General features: G+C 42.1%; 1 protein-coding gene across 5 annotated transcripts in view; it reads left to right on the top strand.

Annotated features, from left to right (window-relative positions):
- The window catches only part of DGKZ (diacylglycerol kinase zeta), a 111,690-nt gene that overhangs the window by 47,616 nt on the left and 41,068 nt on the right, over positions 1-23,006 (top strand). For 3 of the 5 annotated variants that reach the window (XM_075188213.1, XM_075188215.1, XM_075188214.1), the window contains exons 2-6: positions 11,576-11,675; positions 14,290-14,385; positions 20,935-21,012; positions 21,104-21,160; positions 21,925-21,993. In XM_075188213.1, the coding sequence (XP_075044314.1) occupies positions 11,576-11,675; positions 14,290-14,385; positions 20,935-21,012; positions 21,104-21,160; positions 21,925-21,993 (400 nt within the window). Of the gene's footprint in view, positions 1-827; positions 1,673-7,914; positions 8,507-11,575; positions 11,676-14,289; positions 14,386-20,934; positions 21,013-21,103; positions 21,161-21,924; positions 21,994-23,006 lie in introns of those variants that run through there. The other 2 variants (XM_075188212.1, XM_075188211.1) reach the window with 1 other exon arrangement.

Raw genomic sequence — 23,006 nt, 5'->3', positions numbered from 1 at the left:
TATTTTGCGGAAGGCGGCAGTTCTGCAAACTTGACTCACATTCTATAACTATTCAAAAACAGTGTTGTGTAACGCATAGCAACAGATCAGCAGTTTCTTTAATACAGTTAACTAAATGAAGGCAATCATATGCTTGCCATGGGTTAAATCACCTTCTGCTGCCTGTGTGCCAGATTTCAGAAATGTCCAGTTGCTGTTTCTCTCTCCATCAGACTTTTTCCTTTTCATTATTTGCGTTCTCATTAAAGATGGGAAACTGTCTTTTATTCTGTGCGTAGTAGCGCAGAGTGCGGGCCTGTGGTAGGGTCCATTGCCCATCTGGTTACAGGTTTGTGCTCCAGTCTACAGTTCGTGGGCAGCATCTCATTCTCTCAGCCTTCTCTAGCTCCTGTTTTGTGCTAATGGTGTATTTGAGCATCGGCCCGGGATACAGGGTATATCTAAGAGACTGTGGGTACTGAAAGGTTAACAGTGCAGTTCTCTTTAGAGATAAAGCAGAACACTGCTCCACGTCATCGCCACTTACCAGCACCCCTGGCTGCCACTACATATCTTTCATCTTTTTGTGTCATTTTTCAGCTTCCTTCTCGATTTGCATTCTTTATTTGCATTTTCTGCTTCCTATTTTACCCTGCTTGTTCCTCTGTGATCCCTGCTCTCTCCACCCTTCCCGTCTGATACTTCCCACTGCCTTGCCAGGCTGTTTCCTCGCTTTCATGCTCACCTGCTCCCCTGTGCCCCCCCCCCCCCTTCTCCTCCGCTCCCCTCTCCGCAGCTCTCACTGTCTCTCTCAAGAGTTGTGACTTGCCTCTGAGGTTTCAATGTCATCCTGTGCTGGGGGGGAGCAGGGGAACCTCACAAACCAAACTCCAAACTAGGACTTGAGACCAGTGCCCGCAAGCCTTTGAGACTGGCAGCCTCGCCCCCTCTCTCATACCCACACATAACACAGCACTTCACCATCTGTCTGTCAGACATGGATAGACCTACACTATAGCAACACAACACTTCTCTCTTACACCTTTGGGATATCTTGTACATGGATTACTGACCTGTACCACTTTGTGGCACAGCCACAAGTTATGCTCCAGAAATCCAACTTTCACTTTAAGATCCAAAAGTTTTAATGTTCCATAGAGCATCTTATAAACACATGCTGACAGCTATATAAACAACGTCTCTTATCTTCCCTCCATTCCTACAGTAACGTGCATACTCTGTTCCTTACTGTGCACGGAGCAGTATGCTGTACATTAATACCTAGCCCTGCTCTTTCTCTATCTCTCGCACTCTCTTCATAGCCTGGTGACCAATTTTGAGATACACCCCACGCAGCACATTACCCCTTACACACCACTTCTACTCTGTATTAATGATTTAGCTGACACTCTCACACTTTGTCCCACACAGGCGGACTGTTTAGCTCTGTCACCTCTCACGCCTACACTGGTTCACAGACCCACTCTCCTCTCATTCTGACATTCTCACACAGACCAGCGTGACAGCGTCTGTGCTCTGACACTGTCAGAGTCTACCGCACACACACACACACACACACACACTTGCATCTCACTCACTTATGTCTCCTTAATACTAATCTTCCTCATCTCTTCTTATGCAGTGGATTGCTCCCAGTCTCTGACTGCGCTGAATCTCCTGCCCGGCAGATCAGGTCACAGACTTTTTTTTATTTCTTAAAATTGCTTTAGGGGGTGGGAGGACTTTTTTTGTGTGTGTGGGGAGGGGGATTGATGAATCGTGGGTACAATTCATGGACAGAGGGGGGGGTTTTGTAACAGTATTCTGCATCTATCCAGCACTGACATGGGGAAAGTTATGTGACCGTTCATTTATAATGGCGGAGATGGCATTTAAAAGAAAGCTGTGAGCACAGTGTACATTAAGGGTTATAGAAAGACTTGTTCATGCTTGTTCATTTTTACATAGCTTTAAGCTGCACAGGGTGTTCAATTACCACTCTTGAGATGGTCTACTAAACACTTGAATTTTCTGAAGGAGGGGAGCTCCAATACCCCTTGTGTAGTCAGGTGTGTGTGGGGAGGGGGGTTTGGGGTAAAATAAAGGAGTCTTGTTGCCCCTTGCTCCCCCATTATCGCCTGATTGGACATGACAGAGGAGAATTTGGATCCTTTGAGTTTGCGATAGTTATGGACTTCGGTACATAGTTATATAATGTTTGATTTACTATAATTACAATATTTCTATACATACTTACAGATACTTATATGCATTGTAATACATTTTTGTATTTCGTATAGCAGAGCATCTTATGCCAGTGTATAGTATTTGTTTTGTTTGCAGGGTTACTTTTTAACAAACACTTGTAAACTTAAGTAAAACTTAGTGGTAGCAACAGGTTTGTGAATTGATGTCCCTGTAAAAGACCAGTTTTAGAACTAGGCTGAGATCGGATTGTTCTGCTTTTCAGCATTCTGCTTAGGTAACTATTTTTCTTTTTGAGTTAGATCAGAGAAATGTTTAAGCAGTTTACAGTTCATTGTAGTTTATCTGGTCTGATGAACCGTCAGTCTGCCGGTACGACGGATTATTTTTCAATTGGAAAACTTCTTATTAAACTGTAAGATTATTTCTAACCAAGCGTTTTTTGCATTTGTGCAGCAGGCTTTGAAGCAGCATTTAGTTTTATTGGATGTTTATGGTCTTCTGAGTGAACGGTGTGACCTTTAGTCTGCTGTGTAGGAGGGGGGGGGGGTCTTTGGCTGCTTGTCCTCAGAGGTATTGTGAGCTTAAACAGCATGAAGTTTAGCTGTCTTGTGGTCCTGTGTCATCCCAGGCAATGCACCTGTGCTATTAATAGCCGTTCCCTATAAATAACATGTTTGTGTATTTGCTAGTTCCGGGTTAACCCATCTCATGTTCTTCAATACGAACCCTCTGTATTACGGTTGCCAGGAGTATAGTTACTCTGCCTTCTGTCACAGTAATGTGATAAGTGACATTGTATACCTACACCGATGGCAGACACAGTATGTATGTTAGATACAGTAGAATGTAACGGATACAGGTATCCCTAGGTGTTCCAGAGACACAGACAATGTCTTTGTATTAAAACAGACTTGTTAGAAATAATGAGTATTTTCTATAAAAACCCAGAGAGGATGAGACACCAGACAAATGATGTTCCAGGTTTTGACGTAAGTATCTGGCTATTAAACAGTCCTGTGTGAGTGTAGATGTAGAGCTTGCAGACCTGTACCCAAGGCTCTGAAGAAGGCACTTTGTATGTTCGAATAGACCGTGCACAGGAAATGCAGATTACAACCGGCTTCCTGCTCATTCTTTGTGAGGAGAGAACCGTTTAACCTGTGTCCTTTTTCGGCTGTTCTGGGCCGGAGTCCAGAATGGCTTTAGGATAGGAGCTGGGGACATCCATACTCAGGACAGTGTATTTTTCTCCATTAAGGGCATGCACCCTATTGCAGGAGCAGGGTGGCAGCATCTTGGATGGCTTACCTTTGGCAGTTTTTGGGTTATGACAGTTCGCCACTTAATCATTTTTTTATGGCACAAACCACTTTATAAACAAGCTATAAATAATGTATTGTGTCCGTCCAGCCTCCCCGCTCATTGCATCCTGCCAACAGAACTGATTCCTGATATCTGGCGAGCTGAACCTAATCCCCCCCACCCTCCCCTCCTCTGCCTGTATGCAGGATTTGGGCTCTAAACCCCGCCCTTCCAGCTGTTCTCCTTATAATATAGAGCCTGCCCTAGGCAGCACTTGAGTGCATTGCAAATTTTTTCACATGAGCTGGAATGGAATAATTGGGTGTTTTATGAGAGAGGTGTGAAAATCTTTTTATACTTTTCCATTTCACCTGGTTTCACTCATTGTCCTTTGTGTATAAAAAGTGAAGTGTTGCTTTCAGCCTACAAGTAATGAATAATAAACTCATTGTAAAGATTGTGGCTTCATAGACTCGCTCTCACTTAAAGAGCAAGTAAGTGAAGCCACTGTTTGGCATTGATGTAAGGCAAAGTCTGTGCATTACTGAGCGTAATAATATACCTGTAGTGTTCGTACTTCACTAGACCATGCTGTCCTTACCAATCTGCAGCGTGTTTCCATATCTATCTGAGCCAGCAGAGTGTGACTGACAGGCTTTGCTCTATTGCTTCATACATGTGGGCAGGGCCAGCGATGTCACAGCAGCTCAGCAGACTGCAGTATTTTTTGTGTGTGTTTGTTTTTTTCTTCTCTAATCTGATTCCATTTGGACACTGTCCTAAAATTTGGGAAGAGGCTCCCGCTGTCTTTAACAGAGCTACCATGGAATATTGGTGCAACCTTGAACAATGTATTTCCTTTCACGCTTCAACTCAGAATGTTTCAATTTTGGGTTTTAGGTGTCCTTTAACCCCATGCACAGGGGGTGTATCGGTTATGTACACTTTTAGTAAATACCGCATCGCACTTACTGCAACCTTGCACAGCACAATATCAACGTAAAGTTGACACGTCATATTCACACAAAATTACAGTTGTGCATTTTAAAACATCAGGGTGTAAATGTATCAAGCTGAGAGTTTTCTGGTGGGATTGAAAAGTGGAGATGTTGCCTGTAGCAACCAATCAGATTCCTAGTTTTCATTTTGTAGAATGTGCTAAATAAATGAGAGCTAGAATCTGATTGGTTTTTGAAACCCGCCGGAAAACTGTCAGCTCTATACATTTACCCCCAGATGTTAAATTGGATAAATGTGTTTGAAGATAGAAATGGCCTTTTCTGCCTTCACCCAAGGCACAGCTGTAGAACCCTCCATTGTTTTACACATCTCCCTCTCATTATTCTTATTGTAGTTGCTGACATGAGTAACTGCTATGTAGAAAGGATAAAGAGAAGTAAAAAAGTGTTCTAGTTACTATGATTCTCATTATATAGACTCTTACCTTCCTACTACCCTTCTACATTCCTCTCTTATCCATGAATGCAGCTATTTTTTCAGGCCTTATGAATTTAATGAAAACGACTTCCCTCCCATAATGTCTATATATAAGCATGTATCCACAGCCCACTTTGTGAATTTTCCAAAGATTCTGTTTTGGATTCTGTTCTTCGTATGGGGTAGCACAAGACTTGAATCGCAAGCTCAGGGGAAGTCCTGACACCCCTTGCGGGTCAGAGGGCACATTGGGCCTGATTCATTAAGGAAAGTTAAGCAAAGAGTAAGCAAGTAAGGCAAAACCATGTTGCATTGGAGGGGGAGGTAAATTTAAAACGTGGGGACATATTTATAGTTTTGGTAGGGCATGTCCTAGATCAACTTTAAATTTCAGTGTACAAATACACTATCAAGTATTTGTGTTCTACATGAAAAAACAGCCAGTATTTAACTTATGTGCAAAATAATAAACTAATTTGCACCCCTTGCATTGTAACATGGTCTTGTCCAAGAAACTTGAGTAAGAAAACATACTCATTTTTTTGCTTAACTTTCCTTAATGAATCCAGGCCCATTGTCACAACTTAATGCAAGGAGGTGGATCCCATGTGGATGTCCCTATAAATCCCGAATTGTAAATATAAATATTTCAGCGATCTCTCCTTCCATCCCATATCTTTGATTGCACTCATGCAGTATGAGTATGGGACTCCATACACTGCTTAAATATAAAGTAACTTCACTCATAACTGAAATAAGTGAAGTGTTGATACCTGACTAAATGTTTCCTCCATGCGCTCTGTCGCCCCTCTACAGCAGTTTACCAAGTTAGGAGGGAGGTGTTTGTCTAACATAGCAGACACAGAGGGACTCACAGCTTGACATACTTGCTTTACAGAAATGCACTGTCTGTTAATTCATACATAGGTAGCTGTGATTTCATAGCCGCTCAAATGACAGCTTTTCAACCTGTTTCAGATCCCGTTAGATTATTGTCCTAACCATGTGTGGTGGGCTTCAGTTATCTGTCATGGAGTATATAGGTAATATTTACTGTTTGATAGAGCTGCATGGAATGTCCGGTTAACACTGAGCAATATATTTTACATCCATGCTTTCACTGAAAAGGATTGTGGTTTAGTGGACAAATACTTCCTCGTTTACCCTTACCCATGCACACGGCCCAATATTTCCCCTTCCTCTGATAGTGACCAGTAACAGGGCTGAGCTGTGTGCATCATCCGTTTAAAGTGTGACATGGTTTGGTCCTATCACTTTACAAAGCTCCCAGTCGGAATACTTAGTGTTCTCCTCGCTGTACTGTAGCTTTCTCCTCCTCTGCCTCTCTGTCTCTCTTAGCTGGCCTGTTCTTGTTAGATTTCCCTTACGTAGGGGCAGTTTCCCCTTTGGAAATGAAATGTTCCAACAAAGTGCGAGTCTGATATGAAACGGATATTTTGTTGTACTCTCAAGCTTTTCAAATGCACACATGCATTTCTGGAAAGGAAATAGTGATATAACTAGTTTTTAGATGCTATTAAAGAACATTTCCAGGGGCCATGCTGGAGAGCCTCACTTGTTGAACTCCTGTTTGTCTATTGTTATTACAGAACAACTCCAATTCAATATGTATTCACGTACTGGGGTACAGCCTTCCTCCCGATCCCCTGGGCCAGCGGGGTCTGTATAGAATCCTGTGACACCCTCTCGGCTCCGGTTGGGTGAGGCCTTTATTCAAACAGACCGCAGGGTATTAGTGCCCCCTGCTCCATTCACTTCAATAGGGGCACTGACTACACTGCCGTGTGTTTTGAAAGGGCAAGCGGCAGAGGAAGCGAATAGAGCGTCGCTGTGCATTGGAGAAACACACGAACGTTCACTATTATTTGCCTAAATTAGTTCCACCCAAAACTGAAGCTGGTTCTCTCTGACCTATGTCATTATCGCCATGAAGTCCCATATCTGCACCTAATTCTCACCACGTACACTGCCACTGTCCTGCTATACAAGCTCTTTCGTTTAATGCCCAGCTCCGAGCTGGATATTTATCACTGTTGTTGCAAATACTTCGGTGGCTAAGTGGTTAGCACCTCTGCCTCACAGCGCTGAGGTCATGAGTTCAATTCCTGACCATGGCCTTATCTGTGTGAAGTTTGTATGTTCTCCCTGTGTTTGCGTGGGTTTCCTCCGGGTGCTCCGGTTTCCTCCCACACTCCAAAAACATACTGGTAGGTTAATTGGCTCCTATCAAAAATTGACCTTAGTCTCTCTCTCTCTCTGTCTGTGTGTGTGTGTTAGGGAATTTAGACTGTAAGCTCCAATGGGACAGGGACTGATGTGAATGAGTTCTCTGTACAGCGCTGCGGAATCAGTGGCGCTATATAAATAAATGGTGATGATGATACTTCTCTGTACACTGAATACTGATTGTTTTTTGTTTTGAAGATTAAAAAAAAAAATTCAACGGTCACTTTGGTGAAAGAGAAAATAAGATACACCTTACTGTCAATGTCAGACATAACAATAATGTATTCATTGTTAAGGTGATTAATAAACACTTTGTCCTCCCTTTGCTTCATCCTCTGTGCTGGAAGCCGTGAACAGGAAGTACACAAAATATACAGACTCCTGTATTGTGCTTTTCATCTCTTCCTCTTCGCTCACAGCGCGTTCACCAGTGGGAGATAGGACGCTGATTGCTAGATGAAAAGATCCTCATTAATATATACATAAATAAAATGCATCTCCTTGGGCCACTTCTAACCTACATCAAAGGTCACGGTGTCATTACTGACACTCAGGAACGTGGGGGTTTAACCCTTTACTGCTCTGCATTGAACGATACTTTAAGTGTTCTGCAAACCTCCAGTGCTGGATAGCTTACAGAATATTCATTGATTTACTTTATATGGGTACATCTGTCCATCCCTATGTATATGACTGCTGTGTGTTGGCTGTATTTTAACACAGTGATTTCTACGTCAACAGCCCCCTCGTCTGCTGAGCAAACGATTCCTTATCCCCTCTTCAACGACAGGGCTATGGATACTTTTTTTAAAAGACATTTCAGGAAGAAGCCGCCTCCGCCCCCCTCTGAGACGTTCTGCCCGCCAGCCCTGCGGCGGTGCAGTGTAGTCATAACCACCGGCAAAGGCCGCCGTAGATCCAGCACCGGGCTGGCGTCCTCTTCTCTCACCATGCAGAGACGCTGCTCCGTCACTCAAGCACCGGCCCTCCCGCCCAGTTCGTCCACAACGGGGCGTGCGGGGAGGAAAGATGGTCGGAGACGGTCAAGTACGACCACCCCAGGTCTGAGCCCTCGCTTCGCTGTTCAGAAGAGGCGCGGGGGGAAGTTACACTCTCTCGATCATCAGCTCTTGGGGCCTTCCATGCTGCTGGCTGGCCTTATCCCCATGAAGAGAGCAGGGTCGAAAGAAAACGACTCTGAAGAGGAGGAAGTGGAAGAGACATCCGAGGAAGGAAGCGATGAAGAAAACAGTATCCCCGGTGCTTCGGTCATGAGTAGTGGGGAGATTAGCGATCCTCAATCCTGCACCTCTATCAGCGACCGCAGAAAACTGTACGCAGGGGACTAGTAAAGGTGGGGTAGGGTGGGCTGTAATTGTTCGTAATGCAACGGTCTGTTCCTTCTTATAGGCAGGGCATATTTTCTCTTAAGTTTTGAACAAATGTTTAAAACACACAGGTCTAAGTTATCCTGTGCAGAAAAGTTTAATTAGTAAGTAAGTGTAGGGGTGGCAGTGACCCTCACTAGTGCCCCATGGCATCAGCCTGAGCCGCTGTACTCTGACAATGACACAAAATCATGTTCCCTCTTCTCCATTTCAAATGTCTATTTTTCTTGTGTAACTTGTAAATTTACAGCTAATTGTCCTAATACTATAGCACCGTTATATAAGAAAAGTTTCCGTATGCATCACTCACCACTGAAAGGAAGTACAATGCATGTGGTTACTTGGTACCCCTACATTGGCAAGTCCCTTTATGGTCTGACTTGTGTCTTGTAGCTTAACAGATGTTTGTGTAAATGCCAGGGGAGAGACTATATATTTATATTTGACAATATTCTTGTTGTACTTAACATTTTGATCTGGCACAATCCTATCTATCTTTAGAAATTGATATTTGACTGTTTTTCCCCCAGTCATGTTGAGCTTAAGTGGGGTAGGTGCTTTGTTTATTTTGGCTGCTGAATGTGCTCTCTCCTGGCAGTATTTGTGGGCACCTGTGTAATGTCTAGTATAAAAGATGGAATGCAGCATTCTGCTCGCTTGTCTTGTAGGGTTCTAGCATTCCGTAGCAGGTAATGTGGTTGTCTTGCAAATATTAGCCTTTTTTTTTACCAGTAATTTAATTTTAAAGCAACTTTTAAAAGTATGAAAATACAACTATAAAAATCCACGATACGGTCCTATAAAATTAGTAAATGAGTAACACTGACTCTTGCCAGTTTCTACTGTCTGGCTATTGGGCGCAGGTAAATTTATATTGGTATTTGTAAAATGTGAGATGTACAAAGTTCTGGCTGAATGCAAAGTGGAATTAGAGTGAATCATGATTCAGCTCAGAGAGAAAGAAAATCTTGTATATCAGCATTGCACAACATGGCAGGGGGGTAGACTCTGCCTAGCAGTCCATTAGGGATATTTTAAAGGAAAAGAATGCAGTGACCCAGCCCCTGCACAACATGCACAAGGCCTTTTTTGTGGCCCACTGGAAGCAGATTGGACACAAGGAGACCCAGGATAGAAAGGCTAGGCATCCTGGCTTCCTTTGTATCTTTCCCAGATCTTCCTGTGACTGGGAGGGTGGGGTTAATGATTGAGGTCACTCCGTCAGCCAATCAGAATGAATGAGCTTCATTCTGTTATGCTGCCAGGCTGTCCCAGTCTAGCTGCCTAGGAGGACAGGGTTGATGTCAGGGTCGTAACTAGGGCCGTGCTATAGGGGCAACCGTCCAGGGCGCAGTGCTGAAGGGGGACGCAGTTTAGGAATATTTTAGGTTCGTTTGGTTAAAATTGAGGGCTGGGGTGCTAGAATTCTAAGTCACGGCTCAGGTTAATGTGCAGCTACAGGTGAGAGATGGGAGGTTGCTGCTACGGTGGGGTGAGGGGAGAACGGACTGCTTAAAGGAGCTGCTTAATGGGGCATATTACAGATATGAGGGAGGCAAAATGAGTTACAAAGGATCGGAATTTCTCACTCCCTATGTGCATTGACCACACCCACTACATGAGTTGGCCACACACCCTCTGGTGCCACACTGCTACTTTGCACCTAAGCACACACTTCTGTACCCATGGGCCCTTATTAACTATGTTGAGCCTTATGGCATAACTGCAAAGAGATTCCATTTTTCCTAAAGTAAATTCTATGTAATTTGCATCTTTGAGCTAGTTCAGTTTTACTGCGGCCTCTTCACGTAAGTTCTGCTTTCCAATGTGGTCCTCGGCCCAAAGAAATTGTGCACCTTTTTTTCAATAGAAGCAAAATCATCTCTTGGTAATATTCCCCTCGCACATCGTAAAATATCACCTGTACTTTGCACCAAAACTCCTCATACACCAACTTGTTCTCTTTGGCCGCTCGTACCTTTTATTGTACTGTGGGAAGATTTGCATTCCCCATAAATAGATCACATCACAAGAGAATGTGCAGGGTTACATATTCTCTTCCACCCAAAACCTGTGAGCTCTGCAAACTGCTCCGACAGCCTGACTATGCTCTATACTGCCCCAGACCAGACCTGTGTACCTGAAACTAATCTGCATTCGTTAAACAACATAATTTCTTGCTACCTCATTTCCCTGTATTGAAGTGTGCAAGGTTCTGTACAATCAAATTACAGACACGCACTATTTCGTATATCTCCACCCCTAACATTGTCTCGGTGGTTTACAGAATGTATCTTTGCAAAACGCTGGGTTCTTACTTTCACATGAATTAGTCATGGAGAGATATAGACAGAAGGAAAGAGGTGCACACATTTACAGGAATAGACACGCTAACACACAGACCCACAATTGCAAACATGCAATTTATAGAAACAAAAATTTGAATGTGCATGCAGAAACGATGGGAAATAGAAGCTTACTTACACGTAGATGTGGCCAGAAACCGTGGTTCAAATGAATTCATGAAAGTTTTATGAAAATGGAAATGTCTTGTTTTAAATTGCTAAGTTAATAGGGTTTTTGATTGGGATGGTTTTTTTTTGGCGACATGCATGATGTTCATATTATTAAATGATCTCCTGAGCAAACAAAAGTATTTTAACCACCAAGGAATAAGGTGCACGTTTCCTACACAAAAAATATTTAACATTAAAGTGCTCCTGTCACTTGGTGGTGGCAGCAATTTTGTGCCCGATACCTATTTTCATGAGAATGCAACTTATTCACTAAAGGCCACCGATTCACTAAAGGCCATCGATTCCTGAATATTGTTCACGAAATACCTTGGTGATGTCAGTGGTGTTCACTGAATTCATAGGCTGCGTTCTTCTCACTACACTATCATTGTATTCTGCAGGTGGGCTGTTGTGATGTTCAATGTATATAGATTATATGAGGTAGTTGTTATGTAGCAATCCCTTGTTCCATCTCAGATGCATCCTTCTATCTTACAGAAAAGCCATTGCCAAATCTGGAGCCCAGCACCTGACGTCGTCATCTGGTGTCCTACACAGCGAGTCAGAAATGCAAGTGCGCAGTACCATGGACTGGGGTGTAAGTATTGCTCTGGAAGAGGTGCCGCTTGTGTGCAAGGTTTTCACTGCTACTGTATGCACTGCATTGTCAGCAACAACCTTCTGCAGTGTTAGGTGTTACTGTCTCTTACTCACAATTTCATGAAAATGCAGTGAAGTAGGGAGACTGCTTGATAATGGGTCTATGACCGAAATGCTTGATCTTCTCCTTCAGCTCTTAGTATCCTGCCTGTATGCCATTGTGTTGCTTTGTTTGTGGTGGGTGTTGCTATATATGCCTTTTTGATTTGATCAAACTTTATTTCATGAAATCCCTGTATGTCGAGCAGATGACTATAGCAATCTGTTCTTTCACCACTAGGAGGCAGGAGAAGAACAAAAACTTGGAAGTCTCTTCACCTTCACTATAGACAGCAGCAAGTTGTCTCCGTTTCATTAATCCTGCCAGGCACGATTTTTCCGGGGGGTGGGGGTGCTACTTCTTTTGGTTTGAGTGAGAATGGCTTTCTACATATCAGAATTTTGGGTCTTCTATATTAATCATCATCTATTTATTTATATAGCGCCACTAATTCCACAGCGCTGCAATGAGAACTCATTCACATCAGTCCCTGCCCCATTGGAGCTTACAATCTAAATCCCCTAACACACACACACACACACACACCAAGAGAGACTAAGGGCAATTTAATAGCAGTCAATAAGCCTACCAGTATTTTTTGGGCGTGTGGGAGGAAACCAGAGTACCCGGAGGAAACCCACGCAAACACAGGGAGAACATACAAACTCCACACAGATGAGGCTATAATTAGGAATTGAACTCATGACCCCAGTGCTGTGAGGCAGAAGTGCTAACCACCAAGCCACCGTGCTGCCATATTGTACCTTCGTCTTTGCATTATCCTGTCCAGCCGTCCTCTCCATAGCACCCAGTAGATAATGTTTGAGTCCTCATAAACATTATGGAGGCAGCAGTGTTTCATCTTCAATGCAGTGATGTCTCTCTGACACCGTACCGAGATGACAATCTTGTATTAACCCTATCATATCTGCAGGACCAGTGGGGGATACCCTACATTGCACTCAAGGCCGCCATCAGTATGGATTGTTGAGAATATTAAGTCGCGGATACAACTTCCTGCACTTTTAAGGTTTGATGGTGTCAAAGCTGAAGACCATTCTATTTCCCAGATTTCATATATGACTTTTTCAGTCCAATTTCTTATCACAGGAACAGAACCTACAGAAACTTGTCACAGGCTGTTCCTCTATTCACATGTCACTCACTCTGCTTTTTGATAATGAACTTATTCTCAGTCCTGGACCTTGATCACAACTGATGAAACGTTGTTTGTCATTCTGTTTTGTGTTTTGTTTTTTGTTTTGTTTGTTTAATTTTTCTGAATTGCGGTTTGAATATATAAATGTATACACAAGTGTTTACAAGACATTCAACAATGTAGTGATTCAGTTTTTACCCACTTGGTGAAGGAAAACATAGTTTTCATACTTTGAATTCAGTCTAAGCTTTGCATTATTAGCTACTTAATTATGTTCCTTTTCTTGTTTCAAATTCTCCTTTTCTGCATTGTGGTATTGTGGAGGTGCTCATGAGGGCTCACAGCCTATCCTCCGAAAGGACTACCAAACAGTGGCTTCTCATGACCAACAATCTTACGTGTGTTTAGGTGACTGCACCCGTTTTCAGTCCGTATCAATCTCCTTTGTCATGAGTTGCAGTCTTATGGGCTTCCTCTTCTGGTTTTGCTGTCCAAAGCCAAGTCTACTTCATCTAGCTGCGGTAATGATAACTAAGGAGAGGAACCTTTAAGTTTTCCCCTTGTCCTGTCCTCCTGAAGTTGAGGTGGTGAAGGAACAGAATTTCTTCTTCATTGACCTATTCAGTCTCAAAGGGAAAGATTAAAAACTACACAAAAGCCATTCTAGGTTTAGTGGCCCTTCTAAGCCTCTCGGTAGTCCTCTCACCCACCAGCCTATATAAGAACCTTCTCCAACATTACCTTCTGTTTTGACCCTACTTTTGTAGTCCACAAGGCAGTTCTCTTCCTATATTCTCAGCAGCCTTTCTGCCATTGCTAGCAGTGCCTCTTTGTCTCTTTACAGCAGTGCTGACCCGGGCCTCATCTTCAGCCCAGTTACATCTACATCGGTCCCTATATTATTTAAAATTCAAGACAAAGTAAAGGCCTTATATGATCAATATGAAATAACTGGAGTATTTACACTTAACTAAATATGTTCACAATGCTCTGTCACTGTTCTGCAGAAGGTTGATATGTTAAACAGGAGGTGTTTATGTAACCTATTTCTGCTCATGTTCCACCTTTTGCTAAATGCAACAGTTCCCAACCCTGTTCCACTCTTTGTCGTTGATTTGCACCATTTCGTAGTTTGTGACCTAATTGAACTCCACAATTATGATTGGTTATTATCCATAAAATCTAGAGAATGTGGAGAAGAACGCAGTTTATGCTTGGTGTGGGTGTACTCATAAATTAGACACATACACAGTTAATATATTTCGCTACAAATGGGTGAAGCGAGTGAAAATGTAGGTGGTTCTTGCAGGTGCTAGAGGCTCACATCGTTCATTTTTATATCTCCGTTCTTAGGAGTCGGCTGTGTATGGCGACCACCTCTGGTTCGAGACAAATGTATCTGGAGATTTTTGTTACGTGGGAGAGCAGAACTGCACAGCTAAGATACAGGTATGTTTGTGATCTTGATTATGTGGTATTCAAAAGAATTCTCTAGTCACTAATGAGCAGTTTGTTTTAGAATTTCTGTGGTTTTTTTTATCCTTCTCATCCCATTTCATGAGCAGTATTGTAACCTTCTAATTTAAATGTTGTGATCATATGAGTAACCAGACTACTGTAAGCCCAATTTCCTATGAATTGTAGGCAGACACAAGTATTCTCCGTCATTCGTCTGGTATGGAGGCCTACACTCTGAGTAGAGTTAAAAAAAGAAAACATTTCAGGGCTAGAAACTCCTGGGGGTATATTTACTAAACTGCGGGTTTGAAAAAGTCTAGATGTTGCCTATAGCAACCAATCAGATTGTAGATGTCATTTTGTAGAATGCACTAAATAAATGAAAGCTAGAATCTGATTGGTTGCTATAGGCAACATCTCCACTTTTCCAAACCCGCCGTTTAGTAAATCTAGCCCCTGGTCTCTATGGAGTCTCGAAAACATGACCTGATTAGCACAGCATGTACCATAGATTTAACATTTATTTATATAGCCCCAGCATATTCTCAGAGACGTATAGTGAGTGATAGCTCCCTGCTGGTTTGCAGTGATGATAGTTATATCTCTCTGGGCTTTTACATTTGTCACAGAACCCTCAGTGATATCAGGACACTGTCTGGGTGAGGACAGAGCTCTGACGTTTATCCGGGACGGTCTTATTTTCATATTAGCTGGGAACGGTCCACAAAGAAACATGGTTCTTTCATCAACCATATATCGTCTGTTTGTTACGGATCAAAAATATAATAAATATAGGTGATTTGTTTAGGCTTTTTTATATTCTGTTGGAAACATTGAGTTAATAGGTGCACCTTTAAGATGGTCAATTGCTATTGAAATCATATATACCTTAATTCAGTCTTTGACATAGGAGCTCTGTTATGTACAATACAAAGGTTATTTTTTATCTAGGGCTTTTTGTGAAATATGTTTAGGGGTGATGTTCTTCATATAAGTAGCCCCTTTTTTTGCACTTTATTGAGTTTGTCAGTTTGTACTTAAGCTATAGACCAGTGAGGGCTGACATAATAGAAGTGAAAGACAGCATGTGTGACCCTCCAGCCTTGAAAGGGGCCACACAGAAGAAAGAGGGGTGGGGCCGCGCTGTATGCCGGGGGGGGCAGGATGGGGCCGCGCTGTATGCCGGGGGGCGGGATGGGGCCACGCTGTATACCATGTATGAGGCTTGGATTTGTAGTCAGATGTCTTTGCGTATGTGTGTATAATAAAACTCTGCAGTAACGTGCAGAAGAGAATACGGTTACACATACTGCAATCCGTTTCTATGGCCTCTCTTGTCTAGTATCAGCAAAGTCTTTTGACTTTGATCTCGGCCTCCCACAGTGTAGATAGGAATTCCATTCATGTCTATTTCTGGACTTGAAGTGGTCCTATCATCCTTCATAAAACTAAGCTCATGCTGTTTAAAAATAAGATTTTGTATAGAAAACTGTGTACAATGTATTATCCAGCTAATTATATAGTGGAATGTGTTTGGTCACCTCTTAAAGATATGAATGTGCCACTATGAGGACCTTTCATCTCCTCCCTGCGCAGGTCCCAGGTCCTACTAGTGGTTGGGTTGCTGTGTAGTAATGTAATAAATTGGAAGCTCTTTAAGTCCATTTTATAGAATACATACCTGTAGATTTCTGCAGAAAGTGCCCACATGCATCACAATTAAAAACCGATTAAGTGGACGGATTTTAAAACAAAGTAAAAACACACCCGCCCTGTACGCCCACTGTTTCTTGAGCTACTTACCCCTGGTGCACCCCACACCAACACACTTGGTGGTAGATTTACTAAAACGTCTAAAAACCAAAAGTGTAGGTGTTGCCCATAGCAACCAATCAGCTTCCACTTTTGGTTTTTAGAAGCTTTAATTAAATCTTTCCTTTGTTCTATTCCGCGCATGGAGACTATTGAACGTGGGTGATGCTTGTGCAGGTTATATGAATTACGCTGATTGGCTGTTAGACTCCTGTGTATGATAATTTTACTATGTATCGGGAATAATGTATGCCGTTGTAAATCAAAATAATATTACTACCTCCAAGGAGTTCAGTCACCATTTAAATGCACAAGGCTGCAAGTACTACTATTAGATTCTAGAATTCAGAGTTCCATTATAATAATATTGTCTGCAGTGGGGGTTTGCTATTCCGTACATTAATGGATGTAATCCTATCACTACAGTTTTATAACCAATAACATCACTTCTGTGGGATTATAATCCTATTGTGTACAGATAATGTTTATATGAGGACATTTTGTGAAATATGGTTGTGCACACAGAGGAGGAAGCCGTATTGTGGACTAAACCAGTATTCGGCCTCTTGCGTCACTAAGGAGCTGGTGACATCAAAGAGGTACAGGCTTAAATGTTTTTGGAACCATGTATCATACGGTACAAACAACAAACCTTTTTATAGTTTGAGCAAGTCAATTTGCATTGCTCTATTTGAGCATATTTTTATGGCATATTGGAATAAATATATTTTTGGTTTTATAGGGTAAAGAGAAATTTGACAAAATGACACTTTGTGCACATGATAAGAGTAGACAGCAGGAGAGATAGATACTTGCATAGAGGTCATTGATCGCTATGGAGAGAAGTGGATCATGAGAAAGGGATGAAGGAAAAATTGGACAAGCGCTACTTCCCCCAATGTGCAGTCAGTCATCCGCTTTGGTAAAGCACGTGTGTGTGTTGTATACGCTTCTCAAGAGTTTAGTGATCACCGTTCTTTCCTCCGTTCTCCTGTCTGAAAAATGGGAACAAAGGACAGAGAAACTAAAAAGTAGAGATGCTCAGGCTCGCTTCCTCGAGAACCGAGCACACCCGAACTTAGGGGATTCGAGTACCGAGCTACTGTCGCGCACCCTCGGAATTTAAAACGAGGCAAAACGTCATTGTGACGCCGTTGGATCTCGTGAGTTTTGAATTCCTTTTTAAGATCCAACATAGCGAGGGGTGGGAGGGAGGGCGGACCCCCGTTTTTCTTTTCTGCCACTGCTGTGTGCCAATGTGTCCTAGATGTGCTAGGAACTGCCGTGTGTTTGTGTCATTGCTCTGTCGCTTACCATCCAGCCAGGTCGCTGCAGTATTTGTCCGAAAGTGTATGAAAATAATATTGTGATCTGTGAGGTGGTCAAAATTGACTGCAAATGACTTGAAATTAGTGTTATTGAGGTTAATAAAAATAATGTAGGAACAAAAATTTTCTAAAAAATCCATAACCAAAACACGAAGCTAATCCAGATCCAAAACCAAAACACGAAGCTAATCCAGATCCAAAACCAAAACCAGTTCACGGGGGTCAGTGAGCATCTCTACTAAAAAGACGACTCTTGTCCACAACTTGCAACTTCTGTAAAGATACTTAATATTGGTCCCACGGTCCACTTATGAGGGCTCTGATCAAACCTGTGTGTTTATTTTACCACCTTTTTAGTTTGTATTTCATTGTGTGCAATAATTCAAAGTAATTTAAATGAAAACTACCACAGGCGAAATTGTAGTTCCACTGTAATGCGATAAACCCAGCGGACCAGCACACTCAGTGATTCCATAGCCTTAAACTTCTACATTTTCTATGTGTAATAGGGGCAGCACGGTGGCAAAGTGGTTAGCACTTCTGCCTCACAGCGCTGGGGTCATGTGTTCAAATCATGGCCTTATCTGTGTGGAGTTTATGTTCTCCCTGTGTTTGCGTGGGTTTCCTCTGGGTGCTCCGGTTTCCTCCCACACTCCAAAAACATACTAGTAGGTTAATTGCCTGCTATCAAAAATTGACCCTAATCTCTCTCTCTCTCTCTGTCTGTCTGTCTGTCTGTCTGTCTGTGTGTTAGGGAATTTAGAGTGTAAGCTCCAATAGGGCAGGGACTGATGTGAATGAGTTCTCTGTACAGCGCTGCGGAATCAGTGGCGCTATATAAATAAATGATGATGATTGATGATGGAAACTGTTGTGTAATTAATCGCATAAGGCATAAAAATAACCACCACTTACAGGGAAGTGCGGGTCCCCCAAGAGCACGGCTAAGTAAAATAAAGCATTTTATGTCACAAACCCTCTCTTTAAATGTCTTTCATAGGCCTAGAGGAAATGCAAATAATCTTTAATTTGCATTTTGTGTTTTGCGAAATGTTGTAGGCCTGAATAGTAGAGAGAGAAGCTCTTACTATATCGGATAAATACATTGTTTTTCTTAATATGGTCAAATCTATATTTATCCATATTTGAGGTTGAGCATCTAAAGATGACGGGAGTTTAAAGGAAATAATGTGTAATAAACTTGGCGTTACATCAGAAACCAGCTGCAATAAACATAGATCAGAGTGTGTTCCACAGCTTCAGCCTTTCAGTGGTAATGTCGGTGAGAATACTGCAGAAGTGAAACTTACATAAATGGCGTGGTGAGGCTTGTAGCTTCAGTTAGTAGTGGAAGTCCCAGGGACACCCACCTACACACACACACTAAACTTCCGACACGGGGAAGGGGAGCAGGGCGCAAAGCTGTGTTTCTCACCCCTCTCCTTGGACACCTCCATAGGCACACAGTGGCATTAATCTGCACACTAGTACACACAACTTGTGCACCTACATCTGGCTGTGCACTGATGCTGGTGTCATTCTTTCTCAGCGGAGTTATTCTGTCTGAAAACGATGTGACATTCTAGAACACTTGAATGACACCAGTCCCGGCCAACTTTGTAGTGTGTAATAATGGCACAAAGGTTAACTAACACTCCTTGTCTGATATCACTTCATATGTATGTTATGACCTCTGTGTTCTTGTTGGTGTTATAAATAAAAACTGAATGTGGAAAAACCACTGGATTCATTTAGAAAATTTAGCTAAATTTCCTTTCTAGTTGTCGCCTCTTAGACGTAAGAATTTTTTTTTTTTGGTGGGCTTGTTTACGTTTGTGATGTCCCCGGTGTCTCCCACATCAACGTGTCATTGCCGTTATTCCGGACAACAGTGAATTACAACAGAATCCAAAATGTTTAGATACCTAGAGCCAGTCCTGAGCTTATCATCTTACCATGTTTAGTCTCACCAGTCAACGCGTGAACCTTGTTCATTCATTCTTATGTTTAGTTCTGGTAGAATACATATATTTTATGCAAGCAGTTGGGACCAAGGAGCTCAGTGGCAATGAAGGGGAGTAGACACGACAAATGTGGGTTTTTTTTAGGGAGGGGGGGGGCAATAAAATGACATTTGTGCCTGTTTTGGGCTGTGGCACATTTCTGCAAACACGTTTGGCATGAAAATACACATGTGGCAGCACAGAGTCCCAGTGGTTAGCACTTCTGCCTCACTGGGGTCATGGGTTTGATTCCCGACCATGGCCTTATCTGTGTGGAGTTTGTATGTTCTCCCCGAGTTTGCGTGGGTTTCCTCCAGGTGCTCTGGTTTCCTCCCATAATCCAAAAACATACTGATTAATTGGCTGCTATCAAAATTGACCTTCGTTTCTTAGCTTCTCTCTCTCTGTCTGTCTGTCTGTCTGTGTGTGTGTTAGGGAATTTAGACACTAAGCTCCAATGGGGCAGGGACTGATGTAAGTTAGTTCTCTGTACAGCGCTGTGTAATTAGTGGCGCTATATAAATAACTGAAGATGAAGATGATGGATACTGCACACGGATAATGTCTTGCCTGAGGCCGTATTTAATATAATACTAGTACTTCGGTGTGTCATAGAGAAAAAATTGCAGGTAATATGTCGCTTCTGGGTAATGATTCTTATAAAGTCTTTAAGACGTCCGGCACACTGGGTAAAGCTGGAGCAGGGAGCGTCTTATAGGTGCCCAGTTTTACCCAGTGAGTACATAGCTATCTCTCCCTGCAAGCAGAAAGCTTTCTCCTCCAATTATACTATGTATTATGTGCCTATCTGAGAGATAACACACAGAAGAATATCCAACCCAATTTATGCTTGGAATTAAACAGCAGTGACGAAGAACAGGACATTTATTTTGCCATCATACATATATTTATCTTGTCTTAAATTTGGTTATTGCAGGAAAGAACTACTTTCCTTGTTAGACGGGTTTTATTGCGGTTTTCTATGCAATTGCATTATAACTCTCCTCACACAGGATCTCTGATCACTGTTGAGTTCTCAGTTCTCTTGAGTTGCGTGGGTGAGGCCGTCGGCAGTGTTGGAATGTTACCCCCAAATCTTTACTATTAAAATGTACTTGTTGCCTTTGTGCCTCAGTGAGGTCAGAGGTTCCTAGTGAACGGAGGCTGCTTTCTCATACATGTTGGTACAGGATAAAGATGGCCGCCTCTATTGTGTGTAGGATGCAGGTACATGTGTAGACTTGGTACTTTCATTCTTTGTATGAAATCACTGTTTTCTGGGGGGGGGGGGGGATATTTATTTTTTTTGTTAGTCCAACAACAGTTTTGTTTTTGGTTTTATGTTTGTTTTATTTTTTATGCTGTTTTCATAAATTTACCCTTTTTATTCTCAACAGCAAAAGTCAGCATCACGACGAAAGTGTGCAGCCTGTAAAATAGTGGTTCACACACCGTGTATCGAGCAGCTGGAGAAGGTAAGCGGTTCATTCTTTACCTGTCTAATCCTAGCAATCTTGTTATCCAAACCTTTCTTATTCTGTTACCCGGTTTGTACTTGCTTTTCAGATAAATTTCCGTTGCAAACCGTCATTCCGCGAGTCCGGCTCTCGCAATATACGGGAGGTAGGGGAAGTACTAATTTATCCCTTTCTCTCTTGTTCCAAATTTTCTTTACAAAATTAACAGTATTTAAGGGGTTGTCTATCTTTGGGTCACTGTGTTTGTTTTCTTGTGATCGCCCTCTTACAACATTTTTTTTAATTTTTTTAATAAAGTACTTTTGTTGAGTTTTTCAACACCTACAAAAGACATAAACAGACTAACTAGCGAAACAAAAGACATAAGCAGAATAGAGACCAGGAGAAAAGTGACAATGTATAGATCGGCATACTGAAAACCATCAGAGTAATATCTCATTGATAACATTCTTAACGACCCACCAGAAGGGCTACATAGCAACGCAGTAGCGCATCATTGCCGCACAGGGAGAAAAATTACTAGGGGACGGTTTAGTTCTTACAACTTTAACCACATTGCTTTAACTTCCAATGTTTTTTTAGCCATGTATTTATATCATAAGACAAAGGCGTTTACGTTCTTTGCTCAGGGATATGATGCAATCAAAACCGCAGACAACAAAAGTGTCGTAAAAACACATAAGGAAGGCAAAAAGAAAGTCAAAGTTGCAGCATGTAAAAGTCAGTACATTAAAGCAATCTAAACTTGGAAAGGCCCTTTTAACATGAACACTGTGCCCTGTGTTATAGATACACTTACCATATAATGTCTTACATTTTCAAGCTATCGGTATACAAAAATTAGATGCAGTCTGTGTGTTTTTTGTGTATTTATATATTTTCCTAACAAACATTGTGTCTCTCTCGTAGCCAGTCATTGTTCGCCATCATTGGGTTCACCGGAGACGCCAGGCAGGGAAATGCCGCCAGTGTGGGAAGGTAAGAGACTGCACCAAATATGTCCTTAGCGTGGAAGGTGACTCTAAGCCAGAGGTGTCCAATTGTTTTTATTGTAACAGCTGTGTTGTCATATCTTAGCCTCGGGGAGCAATTGATGAGCTTAGTCTTCTCTAGCGCTGTCACTCAAGACTGCCGGTAGGACAGGATATTTAGATAATTACTTAAGGCACTCGTTTTAAGAGGACACGGCTTCCGCTAGCGTCATTAGAAACGTGACGACTCCGGCCTCCAGCAACAGACACGCTGCTGGCTTCTATACTGAAACCTTGCTAATGGTTTTTTTTCTCTGACAGTCAGGCAGATCAGTTATTATCATCATAAGCTATTTATATAGCGCCACTAATTCCGCAGCGCTGTACAGAAAACTCACTCACATCAGTCCCTGCCCCATTGGAGCTTACAGTCTAAATTCCCCAACACACACACACACACTATTTTCTGTTATAACTTGATGTCTGTGGCTAAAGAATAGTCGTCCTGATTGACAAACTGTTTAACAGCATTGTCTAATCTCTTTACACTTCAATTGTTCATCTAAAACAATTTTATTAAATATTAATGTTGATAGTGGAATATGGAGAATCCAAATATCTGCAGCAGATTAATCCAGCGATGGAGTTTTCGGCCAATTAAGGAAGTTAATGGTGCATAGTACAAGTGACTGAAGAAAGCGACATCTGACTTGTTTCCTGGTTTGCACAGAAGGGGTTAATAGGGATCCGGTGTGATATTTTGTCTCCCCGCTTCCTCCTATAAGGGGCATTATGTTCGTGTTCACTCACTGACGGGTGAGAAGTCAAATATGATCGTTTGCATAACAAAGGTGCTAGACTACATTTTTATTAAATCTTTTACATATCAACAAAATCAGGACATATAACGAATGCCAGCAATGCACCAGGAACATCCAAACCACACAATAATGTATATACAGGCAGGATACAGCTTAGCACCTTCTTATCATAAAGGTGGGAGAAAGAAGCAAAGTGGAA

Source organism: Mixophyes fleayi, chromosome 10 (genome assembly GCF_038048845.1).
Source record: "Mixophyes fleayi isolate aMixFle1 chromosome 10, aMixFle1.hap1, whole genome shotgun sequence".
Classification (NCBI taxonomy): Eukaryota; Metazoa; Chordata; class Amphibia; order Anura; family Limnodynastidae; genus Mixophyes; species Mixophyes fleayi.
Note: the sequence above shows the minus strand (reverse complement) of the source record. Positions and strands in the feature narration are given on the sequence as shown.